The 15,983-nt window shown below is 43.0% G+C and overlaps 1 protein-coding gene across 2 annotated transcripts in view; it reads right to left on the bottom strand.

Annotated features, from left to right (window-relative positions):
* Positions 1-6,386, bottom strand: part of LOC133159518 (neuropilin-2-like) — a 59,089-nt gene extending 52,703 nt beyond the window's left edge. For both annotated transcript variants that reach the window (XM_061286577.1, XM_061286578.1), the window contains exon 1: positions 5,630-6,386. In XM_061286577.1, coding sequence (XP_061142561.1) covers positions 5,630-5,708 — 79 coding nt within the window. In that variant the 5' untranslated portion in view covers positions 5,709-6,386. The remainder of the gene's footprint in view (positions 1-5,629) is intronic.
* Positions 6,387-15,983: the final 9,597 nt, after the last annotated feature.

Genomic DNA, 15,983 nt, shown 5'->3' with positions numbered 1-15,983 from the left:
AGTGAAAAAGAAACAACCTTAATCTTAATTCCTCAATCAGGAATCTTACCAAAACATGTTGTATGCTTTCAACTTTGTGAGAACTGTTTGGTGAAGGCCCAGGAGGCCATTCCTTTCTCATCATGTGTGGGGTCGCTCACGTTTCAAAAATCGGTTAAGATGTTAAAAACTTGCAAACTGCATAAGGGGCAATAATAGGTTTTCACTGTTTTGTCCCATTTCCAGGTTTGGGGGAATGAAGAGGGGGGCAGATTACAGTGCAAGGGAGTATAAAAGAAAAATGAGAAGCTAGAACACTAAAGAGATTCCCGCACCGTAGCAAAGCGGGTCGAAAAAAGAAGGTTATTGAGGTTTCCTAATCGGAGCAAGGGAACGCGCTGAGGTGTGGAGAAAGAGACACAAAGTGCTATTAAAGGAGAGGTGGAGGGCCGTGAACGAAGGAAAACAACAGGATGATTCGGCGTGACGGGAGCGAAAGAAAGGAAAACAACCTGTGGCCTCGCACGGCACTAATCTAGAGGGACTGGAGAGGACTCACACACGAGTAAATACACACACAAATGCTTATTTTTGTATACAGGAGGTTCAGAAAATGAAAACGTGTTTACAAATACACAAAGACACACACATAGAGCTCCCGTCCCAGTTTAGCTACTCCGGTCATTACCGATGGCTGACGAAGACAATGGAATAGCAACAGTGTGCTAATGACATGATAACCGTAATTAGAACATCCTAGTGGACACGCTAATTGAGCTCTCTGTTTAACAAATGAAGTGAGGGCGGGAGGCAGACGAGAGAAAATGTACTGAAGGTTAAATGGCTCAATGCTTGTTTGCTCGCAGCAACCACAACAGGTTGCTGCTAAGCTAACTGTTGTCCCCATAACACACACAGACATAAGGATTTGTGATGGTACATATTTCATTTAGTTTTTTCCGAGATTGTCAAAATCATTCAACACACCCGACACCAGAGTATCGTCGCTCAATATAATCTTTTAGAGACATCCAGTCGGTGATCTTGTAGTTTGACTGTAAGGGGAAGAAACTGCTTCAATTAGGCTCGATTATCGATATGGGTGTACTCCTCTTAAGTCTGCTGATTGTTCCAGATTCTAAATGTGTGCTTTGGAGGTAGCAGATGACTGAAAGTGAACGGTTTACTGCACACGTGGCTCCACTCAACTATCTCTTCACTCTTTGCCCCTTCGCTCTTATTTCACCGGTGCCCTCCTCGCTTGCTCTCGAGGCTGCCGTTTTCTAGTTTCTTTTTGAAAGCATCTCGCTTTTACTTGCTCCCTCCGTTGCACTTTCCTTCTCTCGATTTCCCTCGACTTGCCCTCCTTTTTTCACAGTTTTGGCATGTTTCACAGGATTCTTTGGCAGAATTCGCATTGTACTTTCAAGTTCTAGGAATCTTTAAATCATTTATCGCATCTGTCAGTGTGTGTTTAATAAATGAGACACAAAAACAATCACACACAATGGGGGAAAAATATTTGCAGTACTCTTCCAAGTAGGCTACTGGGATTTATGAGTTTGTTGCCAATGTGTCATCCTTGACTAGCATCCACTACTTCACTCACAGTTTAAGTAGATTTACTCAAAACAACAACTTTAATAAATAGAACCTAATTATATCTAGAGAATTTCAGATAATGATTGACCATGTCAGTAAGTCGATTCTTTCTCGTGGGCTCAACAGCACCGAGCAGCCCCTTTGTGAGAAGTAACGACATAGATGGTTTGTGTTATTGATGGCTGATTGTTGCACATACAGCATTTGGACCCGGACCGATGTAACATTTAATTAATACAAGCAGGTCCCGCAGGGAAAAAGTGGTCCAGATGTGTTCAACATGGGGTAAAAGCTGAGGAAAAGCAAGCTGTGCTAAAGTGTTTTTGTTTTTTTCCAATGTGAGCTATAAATACATGTGGAGTGGATCATTGTATGAGCTGTTTATTAGTAGCTAAACTAACCAAAGTATGAGAAAGACTTCTGAGAGGGACGCAGCGTTACAACGGCGGTAATAAACATTGTGTTCATTGTATAAAAAGTCTGATTCAATCTTTTTAATTTGATATAATTACAAGTCGCCAGTGTACCTAATATTGTGACATCTCCACATAATGACTTTTAAAGCAGCCACGATTCAGAACGTGCAGAAGGAATAATTAGAGAGATTAATCAACTCACTTTGCCTGAGTCTTGTTTATGTTTTTCCAAAATACTTTCAAGGCTTTTCATTCCATGCGCCGCAACTCTCTCAAGCCAGAAGAAGCTAGCATCAGAAGCTGTTGTTCCACCAGCATACCTGTAGGCACTTCACACCTCAGAGAGCTCCCTACATTCACTCCGCATCACCTCCAGCGCGTTTCATCATCAAGCGTATTTGGGCAGAGACGCTATAGAGGCAGACAGCCAGTCTTGAGTGGCCAATTACGGCCGTTTATCTCGCTTCCAGGCGCAGCCGTGATCAAACGGAATGAAGAAATAGGATCAAACGGCAAAGCTAAGAAATCTTTCTTCCGTTTCGTTCACTTCTCTTGGCAGCTTGCGTCGGCCTCTTTCTGTCTCGGTTACTTCCTCACGCTGCACTTCCAGCCCTTCCCTCTCACTATAGATATGCACGTACACGCATCTCAACAATACCTTCTGCTCCTCATCTCATCTCAGGAGACAGCCGAGCGAAGACATTTGTTAAAGTTTACTGCTGAGGAGGCTGCAACATGCATGTGAGTGAGTTTGTCCCAGTGGATGAGCTGGTAAAAATCTGGAGACTGAGGCAGATTCCAAGGGAAAAAAAAGTTGTTAAATTCCGACTCAGAAACACAAGCTACTATGAAACCTTTAAAGTCAAACAGCCCTGGGGGTCATTCATTCAGATGTGACCCAGAGGATGCGTGAGGAAGAAAGTGGAAACGGCAGCCAGAAACGAGAAAGCTAATGCCAAGATATCCGCATGATACATGCGCTTGGCGGAACAAGTAAAGCGGACCAAAATAAATAAATAAATGAATGCACTCCCCAGAAACTGCCTCACACATCCATAAAAACAACCGCACTGCTGCTGCAATGATTATCAGAGGTGGATGACCAACTAACTAAAGGTAAACACCTAACATAACTTGTTAAATAAACTCCATAACAATGGTTCATCATATTATCTGGTTGTGGCAGCGTTAAGCTACTTGGCCTATCATCTAAATTGGGCTACACATGAAATGACAAAAGGGCCATTTTTTTTTTTTACGATCTCTAAAAGCTTATTCTGAGCAATTATCTTGTGGTGTGGGGTGCGTAAAGTCATATTTTCTCCCCAATCTGCTCGAGAAAATGGTCAGCGCCAACAATTGTAAATGTTAGGCCTGTTTAATCATTTACCAACGCAAATCCTTGTGTGTTTGGTTGACACCGAGGTCAGCCGAGCCACGGACTCCGTGATTGTGACAGGAAACGGAATAATAGCCAATTAGGAAGTGACCTGAAGCTTGCACCGATGCAGGACACCAATAGAAGAGTAACTGGCTGAGCTGAGTGTTTGTATAATGTGCCTTAGAAGTTATTCACCGGGAAGGCCAACAGTTGGCCACCATAACGTAATTAACAGAATAAAACAAAAGTTAGCTTATCTTCGATTTCTTGTTTTACTATGACTCTACCAGGAGCCTCGATGCTCTGCTGCACATTGCTGCCCCTCATGGGCCAGTCTTGGCACTACAGCAGAAATTTGGTTTAAGCGGGGACACTCACAATTTTCGAGATAGGGTTATGTGTACATTATAAAATCAGAGGCTCTCACAATAAATCAAATAAATCGGGAGAGAGGTTAAAAATGATTATAGCTGTCAACTTAGCTAATCGTGAATAGTGGCTTGTGGGTCAAAAGTAGAGTTTGCTATTCGGCTAAACACAGCACACACCAAAATGATCACGATCGTATTGATGTGTAATTTTGCATCTATCAAGTCAAGATGAACCTGTTATGCGCATTTGCGAAACAACAGTTTTAGGCTGAGGCTAAACAAAGCTCACAAACATTGATATAAATAAACATAATATTAACGGGGCAATGTATGTTTTCAACTCACTCTGCACTGCTGTATTTTATTATTCTGCGTTTGAGAAGCCGAAGCCACAGAGACACAGCCATGCAATATGGGTTATGGAGGAATTAACGACTGAGTTTGCACAGTAAAGCTTACAGCTGCATGGCCATTACAAGGGCTCATTCTCTAGGGTTTCGGAGAAGTCGAACTTCAGAGGGAATTTTAGACCAGCTACTGTATCTAAGCCAGCCAGATCCTATGGGAACCTTTTTGTCTCAGGTGGAAAAGCGCCTATGGGATCAATAATGGGCACCTGAATAGGACCTTTGTCCACACAAATCCAACAATCACACGCTCTGCACGAGTAATAATGACAAGTTCGAACAGATTCGTATAACTGGATTGCAATCTTAATCGAGCCTTAAAACCTAAAGGAGAAAAGGCAATACACTTGATGGTTTTAACTTTCATTAATATGTTGTTTATCAGTTTGGTGACTGTTGATAATAAAACAAATATTATTACAACTATTGCAATAATTGTGCACGTTTGCGTTAGACATGATTAAAGAAAGAAAGAGAGCGAGCGTCTCTCCGTGCGTAAATGCAGTTTGGAACACTAATGCGCACGATATTTCATTTCTTTCGCATTCCCTGCCCACGCTTAATATAACGAGTGTCCACATTATCCGATGTGGACACTCGTTACCGGTGCTCCAGGGAAGAGGAGGAGAGAGTACTCCCGCTCTGAAGTGAGGCGAAGGCGGACAGTGCGGCTCGAAGAGGAGGCGATCGCTTCCTCCCATGCAGCAGCAGGTCAAATAAACAATCAAGTGACCGCAAACCAACGCCACATAATTAAATTTCAATAACAAGCGACATTAATCGTAGTTCTTAGAGGAATAACACAAGTTTGTTTGTTTTGGATTTTTTGTGACGAACGCTCCGGAGAGCAGATGGTGATGAAGAGTCACTGTGGACATTCAAGACTACAACAATCAATAGACATCCTATTAGCAAACAAACGCATCATTTCGAAGGCTGGTAAGATGGAATGAGATCTATAATAAGACTGAGATAAGAAAAAACATTTAACTGAGATTGATTAAAACAATTTGAATTCTTTCTGGCATCACAAATGGATCGAAAATGCTTTGTACCGACGCCTACATGGTCTTAAACTTCTGTTGACATGATCTGTGTGGGACACTTAAACCAACAAGATGCAATCACAGGTAGCCCCCATTCTAAAATAGAAAAAAACAATGTAATCAGTCCTGCCCTGTCTTTGTAGTTACTAATTAACAAAGAAGCATTCGTTTGCGGGATCACACACACTTCCCAGCACACACACACACACAACTTGGGTTGGTGGCAGGAAACTACGTCCAGCCACAATAATCTTTTATCATTCAAATTAAAGAAAGTCAAAATTCCAAGCAAATAAACAATGTAGCCTATAGCTAGGGAAATATAATTTTGTTGTTTTGTGTAGCATTAATAAATAATATAATTACCACCCCCGAAGAAAAAAAAAACGAATTGGATTAATATATTATATGCCAGTGTCAAATTTACCTGCTTTCTCCGATGTGACCATCATAGTTGGTAGAAGTGTGAGGGCACACACGCAGAAGAACCATGTTGATGAATCCATCTTTTGGACTCAAACCAAACGTTGACAGTCCCCAAGCTTTCCTCTCGTCTTCTATTCCACAGATCGGGTTGAATCGTCCAAAGAATCCACAAACACAAGTGCCGCTTAGCGGTTGAAGTTGTGTCAGTGAGTGGCCGTGCGTCTTCTCTCTTGGGAGATGATCTGTTCAAAGTGTCCAAAATCCATTTTGGGGAGGGGGATAGCGTCGATTATAGTGTGCTTAGGGATCTCGTCATCAATTTAAGGCAAATGCAAAGTCACTACTGGATTGAAACGTATCCGTGTCCATTGCCAAGTTTATCAAAAGGTGCTCAAAGTAAGAAGAATAAACTCTCCTTGGTCATGCGCCTCGATCCGTTCCTTTATTTCAAAACACACCACACGTAAATCAACATTATCATCTGTATTCCAAATTGGTGTCCAAGTCAGTCCAAGTGACAGTCCGTTTGTTTGGGTTTAAAAAGGGAGTTGTTGGAAATAGGCGCGCGGTAGTGTCAACGCGTGCGTAAAAGCTGACAGCGAGAAAACCAACGCGGTGGAGGCTCTTTGCCGTCCTCCTCCCAACTGACAGCGAGCACGCTCTTACTCTGAGCTCCCTCCTCCTCTTCTCTCTTTCTCCGCCTCTGCTCTCTCTCTCTCTCTCCCTCTCTGGTTGGGCAAGTGCGTACCTTCCCCTCCGAGCTGCGCCGGCTTAGTGACATCCAGCCGGAGCTCTCCCTCAGCCCGAGTCAGGGGTGCGTGCGCACGCGTGTATCTGATTACAGTGCGGGCACCTCGGACAGTCTCTAACCTCACAGACCCCCCTCATCAGATTAAAAAACATTTGAACCCCCCTCCTCAACTGCCTTCCAGTTTATCATTATTATAAATTTTCATTTACATAATAGAAGCCAGCTTGTATTTGGATCTCATGAGAATTTGGTAAGATTTAGTACAAAAAGCATTTGCGGTAATTAGCAGAAAATTGACCTACTTGCAAATGTTTTATGCAATTGGTCATAAATTTTCCTGAAGTGGACCACTTTAACTTTGAATGGAGGAGCCCTGATCCTCAACACTCCCAAACTCTCTCAGGATGAGTGTTCCAAGAGTTACAAAGACGCAGGAGATCAGGAAAAAACGGAAAAGCTTAAAGTAATTCTTGCCTTCCCGGGGCATAACTCCTCAACCCAATTTCTTCATCGTCAGTGCTGCTGGATATTAACATCATGAGACATTTATTTATAGCTCTTTCAAATTGACTTAGGATTCCTGGGAACCAAGAATCTTTAACTGTGCTAAAGGACAAATTTATTAGAAATTCTAAAAGTCACGGGTTGCCCCATCCCATGTGCGAAAGTTCCAACTAGTAATAACAGTTCTGGGTAATCAATCCAATATCAGGACCCAATTTACAAGCAAAAAATGAAGTAGCCTATTAAGTTGTACACTTTGTTCAAATGTTTACACAGCGCATATATTTTGGGGTTCAGCTTGAGTAATGTTAGTCCGTCCAAAGTAATCAGGCTGAACCGTTAGCGGGCCCTCTGAGATTTCTCCGGATCTTCCCGATCACCACTCTGCCACCGCTTCCCTTCCTCCATCCATCCATCTTTGAGGTTAATAATACATGGAGAATGTTGTGATCTCAGAGGGGCCGGCAGCTCCACGTCTGTCATGTTCTCCTCACTCGTGCGCATCTGCGTCTCACTCCAAATGTTTGTGTATGCGCCGCGGTTAAAAGAAGCGTGGCGGAGTGAAAAGTCGGAGGCTCGGAAGCTGTGTGTGAGTGTGTGTTGACACCTTGACGCTCCGAGGACTTTGCGGTGGTTTTATTTCGTCCGGGGCTGCTTCGCCACATGTGCTGGAGTACTTTGGTGAAAGGTCATCATTTGTGCGAGTATTGTGGTAGCTTCAAAGTCCAACAGGAACAATAAGTGTTTGTTGTTGCAGGTGACGCGAAATTTACTTTGCTAGTCATTCCACGATGATTTTTTTCGGGAGTAAATAAAGCATGCAGGATTTGCTCACATACGTTATACAAACAGTTGCTGATGCGTTATTATAGTGAGCAGGTTGAATGTTTACATTGACTGTTTTCCGAGCAGATCTCTTCAAACACTCCACACCACAGGATAACACAGACAAGAGAATAGTGGATGACCGTGAGTGGACAGCTCCTATTTATCTGTAGCAACACAAGCAGTGTCGACGGAGAGTAATACAAACACGCATGCACGCACACACACACACACACACACACACTCCCTGTGGCCTCATCAATAAGTTTTATTACTGAGGAGACCTTACGGGAAGCCACAGTAAAATGAGTTTGTCAACAGCAAGCACGGTCTGCGCCGGCGTCCTCATTTAATGCAGGAAGCAAGGGACACACACACACGCACACACACACACGCGCACACGCACACACACAGGGAACGTCAACTTTCAGCCGGCATTTCAGGAAGAACCTCAAATGCACTATAACTTATACATGTGAACTTAATTTGACCTTGTCTAAACTTGAATGTCCAACTTAATCTTTCAGTACTTTTAACATAACTTGCTGTCCTCTAACAGGAAAATGAACGGTGTGTTTGATCCATGAATGGACCGATACATTTCCTGGTTCACACCTTATAATTGTTTAACTTCAAACCAGACGTGCAGGCAAGTGGCCGCTAAGCTGAGAGTGTCATCAGCAAGCAGGTTGCGACAGCGACTGGAAGAGTCACAGAAGTGGACATTGAAATGACATCACAGTTGCCAGGTCTCAGTTTATAACCAATCACGCCAGCTCTCTGAAACTGTCATGATTGGTTGTGACCTGAGACCGCCAACTGTGATGTCATTTTTGGTCAGGACAGCAAGTGGCAAAATGGCCGCCCGCTGAAATGGACAAAAAAAGGTGAATTTTCCTTAACTCATATTCCACAAATGTAATATTAACCAGAAGGCTATATTTACACTGGTGGGGGCACATACAACATATCAGTGTAAAAAACATTTTTGGGTTGACTTCCTCTTTCAAACACTATCTGCCATCCGGTTGACAAGTTAAAGTAGAAAGTTGGGTCAGTTGTACCTCAAACCCTCAGTGCATATACGTAGGCGTGCATCAATAAAGATATGTAAAGATTTACACAGGCGGATTTCATCACACACATTCTCACTTAGCTGAATGTGTAAGCAAACAAGCAGAGACATAATGGATGCGTAAAAATAGGCACCTATGTGTTAAACATAAAAAAAAATGCACTGATTAAACTATAAATTCAAGAGCCGAGCATGTGTGTCATCCATTTTTCTTTCCACGGGTTTGTACATAGATGAAGGCGCCAAGTGTGCAATCGCACAACTAGGTGTTGATAATCACAGTGCAGCCTGCGGAGCCAGCGGGGACTCCACTTGGCTATTAGCAAGGACACCAAGGTGAGAGAGACAAATATCTCACACAGGCCGACACAAAGATACCAACAGACTGTGTGCAAAAAAGGTCTTCCTAATAACTTATTGTGGGGCGTTCTGTCTTTTCAAGGTCCGATTTATGGGGCTCTCTACCACTCTTTTTTGTCATTTTGCAACAACTTTTTCAAATCCCTCCTTCTCCAATCTCTTTTATGACCCTCTCATTCTTACCGAAACCGGCGGCACCCTCTCACTTCCCCTCTGTGTGGCTAGAGATAAGGACGTGCTCTGTGGATGTTTGACTCAGCTGGAAGCACAGCGGCTGCAATCAGCGGCTTAGCGGTCCTCAGTGGGGGGACGGCAAAGATGTCAAAGTGAAATGTTAGCGTACTGGTGGAGGACGTATCACATTTGCGCTCAAATGTCTTTTTGAATGGCAAGCAATTTGAACAGCATGAAGACTCGAGTGTTACGGTGCCTGTGCCAAATTGAGTCTTGGGCGTGGCTTGCTTAGGCTGAGTCACTGCAAAACTTATCAGGGATCCATCAGAAAAAACAGTTTTTATTGACATTGAATATTTTGATTGAATTTATGGGACATGTTGGTCAAGCAGTCTGCATGTCAATAAAAATCTTTAAGAACATGGATTAATGGCAATACTAATCATATAATGTTGATCGTTTATCGTCAATCAAATAACATAAATTTGACAGATAAGCAAAATTTTGTTAACACTTAATAGAAGTGCAACGATTAATCAACACCTAATTGTTTTCCAAATTACTCAATATTTCCATCTAAAGGTATGTATCTGAATCTACATTTTTTTTCTATTTACACTGCATGCCACATATCTCATCTATGCTCCTCTAGACCAAAAAAAAAAATCGAATTTCTGTCACTTGAGGCATACAGTGTAAATCCAACCAAAGACCAAGCTGGCTTGAAGAGCTACTGAATGTAAACAGCCACGGCAAACAAAGTTCTTGCTATTTCTATGCATGCTGCCCCACTAGAAAAGTTTGTGAACGAAACTCCATCGACCGACAGAAAACACACTAAGCTACACCTGCACCATTCTTGTTAAATTATGTTTCGGACACAAATGTTCACAACTTGTCGCTGCTTATCCTGAGGTGAATCACATTCATCTTGGTGTGCGCAGAGCACATTAGCGAGATAAAAAGCCACTTAGCCCTGCTAGCCGGATATTGTACCACAGCAGTCAGTCCATTTTCCAGTACTTCACTTTGGCAAGACTCTTTGGTCAATTTCCCCAATTTTGCAACCTTTAAGGCTTTCAAAAGAACAGTGGGAAACAACGTTTACTGGACACACGACAATCGAACAATTCGAAATAACACATGTTGATTGGAAATGCTTTTGAACCCACCTACTGTGCCACTTAAGATAAAAACAAAGAAGTAACCTTTGCAGTAGAAGCGTTTACTGCTTAAGATTTGCGTGGTGTGGTGACTGCAGAGTGGGATGCAGGTCCGACCCACTAAAATACCAAAAGACTGATAATTAATTCATTAATGTCACTACTGACCACCAAGATGGCTAACAGAAGTAAACACTAAAAAGCAACTTGAATCCAGCGCTACTCAACACAAAAACAAGGACCAGAATAAAATGAATGTTTGTTCCTCTTGCGATCATTTACAGTAGCATGGCTTTGGCGTGACAGCTGGGTTCGAGTGTCACCAGTCACTGTGTGACTTGATGCGACAGCTCTGAGCGAGAGAAGAGCCCATTTTAAATTCATCTGTTCCCTTTGCACCCACCCTGCTTGGCCTTCTGTTGCGCTCTTCCCCTCAGTCTTGTAACAGTCCACCAGGAAGTCAACGACCCATTCCATCTCTTCTTTTGACACAAGCGAGCTTACTTCAGGAATTGCGACTAACTGTACTTTTGTAAATTGGATACACACACACACTGGTGGTTCTCACAGTTCATTATCTTCTTAAAATGGGAACAATTGCACGTATTGTATAGGAACAAAAAAAAGTCAGACGTGTTTATGAGCACGTTGCTCAACTGGAACAGCTACGTAGACAGGCACGGGTCACTAGCTATTCGTATGAAGAACACAAAGAGACAAACAGACACACACTCTGAGGCCCGCCGCGCACCGAGCCATGTGACCGGAGTTGACCATCGAGAAAAAATTACAGTTGGCGACTCACACCCGAGCACCTTTAACAGAAAACGTGACCCTGAGTCAAGTTTTGAGGCTCCACGGGCTTTTTTCGTGAACCATAAAAACATGGCGGGATTATCAAGGAACAGGATTGCCACAAAGACCGCATTTGTGGACATGAATACATCAAAATGGTTAAATTCATCCCAAAAGTGGAAAACACCCAAGACTGGCCAATCTGAGTCGCTAAAACCTCGAGATAATTTAGAGACTTCACTTAAGATAAACAGTCTGTTTTACTGTCTGGTCCACAAGGGCCTCCGTAAGATAGAAATAATGTACATCATGTCTGTTTGTCCATCAGTATGCAGAGCTGAGGGGTGAGACCCAATCACAAGTGGTCACAAGAGGCTCTTGTGGAAATGCATTCTGAAACCTGAGGTGAACTCATGTACTTAAAGCTGCACTTGTGATTGGATAAGCCATGATGAGCGTGTGTGTGTGTGTGTGTGAGCGTCTGTATGTGTGTATCTAAAGCAAAGAATGATGAGGAAGCGAAATGAGGGTTGACCGCACTGGGTAAACAATTTGATTTGGAGCTGCTTCTTCAATGAGATGGTTGACCGCATCCACCTCCATCCTCCCCAACACACAAACACACACAAACACACACACAAACACACACACATTCTAGTGGATGCTAATTGATTGAGAAGCATTGTCATATGGACAATGTCTGAAAGGGGGGGAGAGGGGGACTACAGCTGTTTCATTTCCCAGACCTACTAAGTGTTTTAACACACACACACACACACACACACAAAGACACACGCGCTAACACAATCAAAGAGTTGCTCGATGGCACGCAGACGTGCTGTCATACAATCGTGACTGAGCACATCAATGTACATATGATGAGCACTGTTACTGACTGCATAAAATGAACGCACACATGCACGCACAGGATGGGAAAGGGCACACTTGGTGTCAGGTCACCGTTTGGACATGACTGATTATGTTTCATCATTCATCTATCAGAATGAAATCTAGGTCAAAGAAACAAAGATCATCTAATATGTGTGACAGGCTTCAGACACAACAACAAAGAAATGAACATCAACGTTATTGCTCTGTTTGGAATTGTATTAACTCCAAGATTAATGAAGACAAGTAATGGCTTTGGGCTGAATAACGTTATTGTCGATGACAGTCTGGCCAAATTATTCCCTCCCTGACATTTACTACAGGGCAAAAAAAAGAGATTGATAATACACCCACTTTGATTCAAAAGAAAAGAGCTTTGAAAGAAGAATAAACAAGCAAAAATGTTGTAAATATCCAACGCCTGTTTGTTTATATTCGGCAGTAGTAGTTACCCCGCACTGTTTGAGTGACAACATTATGCTTATATGCTTAGTTTCTAATCCAACTGAAGGCTTATCATTGAGGTCATAGTTTTCCAAAAGCTGTTCACTAATATTTTAAAAATCCCTTTAAGACAAAAGATCCCCCATTAGGAAGAGTACTAAAGGCTTTACATTAACCACCATGCACCGTGACTAAAAATTAACCAGCAAAATGTGACAGTTGATTAGCATCCTCAAAGGAGAACTCAAGGCACCATCTGTAGTCCTCATTAGTTTACATTGTCCAATAATTAATGAAGTGTTTAGTACCAGCAAAGCAGTTAACAAAGGGGCTCAACAAGACTGCGCTAACTCAACTTTATTTTTTCTCTCCCATCTGACTTCCTTTGCTTTCCTCTTTACAACTCCAGATAGCCTTAAAACAGGGCGGACAATGAGAAACAAAAGCTTTAATGTATCCCCTTCCAACCACACACACACACATGCAATTCACTTCTTTAAGAGGCTTTCTCTCACTTCAGTGCTTTATGACGCTGTAAAAAAAAAAAAGAGACAATGGACAAACGGTCGTTGAAGAACGGCCTCTGCAGTGAGCGTTGAGTAGTCACAGTCAGTCATGAAGTCAGTCAATAAGCTAGCGTCATGGTCACAGAAGCCTCTTTGACTGGGAGATTGCACCACAATGCCATAAAAAGTCAGCTGAAAGCAGAGCGGGACTTAACACCGCAGAGGCGACACCGCCAGTGTGAATATAAAAAAATATAGAAATACATTCATATTGTTGTTATGTTATGTAATATGAGTCACTTCTTATTTTCTCTTCTATACAAACTGAAAGTGTTAGTGAGGGTGGTTAGCATTTCTGCTCCCAAATGTGGGCTCTCCCATGTTGAACGACTATTGTCCCGTTCCATCAAAACTAATGACTTGTGACGCATAAGTATGTGCACACACACACACACACACACGCACACACACACACACACACACACGCGCGATAGCCGCAAGGGAAAAAGTGGCTTTATCTATCTGTCTCTACAATCTGTCTGACCCCTATTACACTTTTATTTGGCTGCACACTATCCCAGATGCAGCCGTAGGATCAACGCAAGTCAAATAAATAGAAACACTCCCCACCCGTGATGCCATTTGCCTGAGTCATACTTGAGGAAAGCAAAACATCCGGACAACTTCTTTACCACCTGTTCCAAATTGGGATCTCCATTTGCTTTTTGTGAGCACTGAAATAGTGTTAATAATATTGTTCGATGGGTGGATGGGTGGATGGGTGGATGGATGGATGGATGGATGGATGGATGGATGGATGGATGGATGGATTGACAGAAAGCTAGATGGGTCATAGTCAGACAGATCAGTACTGTAGATGGATAGATCGATAGAAAAAAATATATAGTAAAAAGACAGACAAACGGGAGAGGAAGGAGACATTCACAGGTGACTGGGGAAAAAAAAGTGCATGTGTCTTTAAAAGCCCTGCAAGGATAATTTCACCAATCATCCGTCATTTCAGTATCAAAAGGGTGCAGAGAAAGGCTTTTTAAATAGCAGACTAATTGTTTTAAATGGTGTGTTGCACTCGCTTTCGCTCACTCCCATTCACAGCCTCTGTTCTCCTTCCTCACTGTATTCTAATGATCTGCTCACATCTTTGTGTCTTTTCTTCTTGCGCAAGGACACACATTTGTGAGTGACAGTTTTTTTTTTTTGTTTTACACCTCTTCAACATACAATGCCAAAGTTGACGTCCCATTACAAACATTACGCGCACTTTTCAGGAGGAAGAAATTTCAGCATTTTTCGGGGTCGGCCTGTGAAATGCAGAAGAGGCGGCGAGCAAACACCCAGGGCTAGCTGCATCATTCAATTAGTCACAACATGCCATTCATGAAGCTCTATTTTCTATCCCTCTTCCAGTGAAAGAAATATGTCAGCTGTCTGGGCTCGTGCACAAAACGCACGCAGGCGCATTTGTGCACGAGCGCCAAGACATTGACGGATTGTCAAGTGATGTCCATCACTCAAATCTGCTTTTTGTGCTCGGTGCTTAAATCGACATATGAAACTTTTGGTGGCGAAGAGACGGAGCCTATTTCACCAGTCCAAGGGTCGCGCGATGGACTCAAGTGCTGAATTGTGACATTGCATATAACCTCCATCTTGGTGCCATATTTACTTTGAACGCAAAGAATATTTACATTCAAAACGATCAGGCGCCTTCCTCTTATCCAGGTCATTAGAGATAAAATGATTTGTTTTTGGCCGAAAGCAAACCAACGCTTGCCGTGAAATGGATCTGCGTGCAGAGTAGAAACAGCTGAGAGAGATTAAGTGGACTAGTGGAGAAGAATAGCTCATTAATATGTCTCTGTGTGTGTTTATGCTTATTATTCATTCATGGGGTTGCTAAGAAACGGCAAAACCAGCTGAGGAGCAAGCACCTCGCTCAACCTTTGTTGCCCTCCCTCATTTATTAACACACGTGCAAAACACATACAAACGACGTCGACGTGTAATCTGCAACACGACTCGAGCGTGCGACCCCGCGCATCCTCGCTCGTGTTAACTTGCAGCTTTTGTTTGTTCCGCGGCTGGTTGACGAGTTGGTTTCCTCTCATCCGACACCCGACTTAACGGGAGCTGGATGCTTGTTAAAGTATCATCATCATCATTTACGCCATTGAGTCCACATACACACACAGTTTGGTTTCATAGGAGGAAACGACCTCATCGATCTCTGAGCGATCAAACCAAGTGAAGATACTTTGATGTCCTCTGTGAGGAACTAACATGAAGAACAGAGGAGTATCTGTTTGAAAGGTTCATGCACTATAATAAGGTGATCCTGAGGGAATGTGTCACCAGAGCAACTCTTTTTTTATGGAGTTCACTTTTGTCGAGTCAGCTATTATAATGAGTCCAAACCACATTCTGAGCCACTGAGGTGCCTCGCCATTCAAGTAAATACCAGTGATGAGGTCAAAAACATACCAACTCCAGCAACATTGGTGGGAACCAAGCTCCACGCGAGACATTGCCTCCACAGGTGATCTGAGGAGGACAGGAGGTTCAGTCAAGAGTAACAGTCCATGACCTGTCTGGACAAACACACACATAGGCGACTCCTAGCTTATTATCACCTGGCTGGACACGCACCATTACCTATAGTGGGAACACACACACAGACACACAAACGCCGGTGGGTCACTCAGGAGGGGTTGACCCATAACTCGAGGAATGCTAGTGTGCATGTATTTGCAAGCTTGGCATTTTTGGACGTGTGTGTGTGTGTGTGTGTGTAGGCCACTGCCATCGATTCTCACAGCGTTTCTGTCACACACGGCTGGCTGAGCAGCTAC

The sequence above is a fragment of the Syngnathus typhle genome, linkage group LG9, assembly GCF_033458585.1.
Source record: "Syngnathus typhle isolate RoL2023-S1 ecotype Sweden linkage group LG9, RoL_Styp_1.0, whole genome shotgun sequence".
Classification (NCBI taxonomy): Eukaryota; Metazoa; Chordata; class Actinopteri; order Syngnathiformes; family Syngnathidae; genus Syngnathus; species Syngnathus typhle.
The sequence above is the reverse complement of the archived record's forward strand: the minus strand, read 5'-3'. Positions and strand labels throughout refer to the sequence as shown.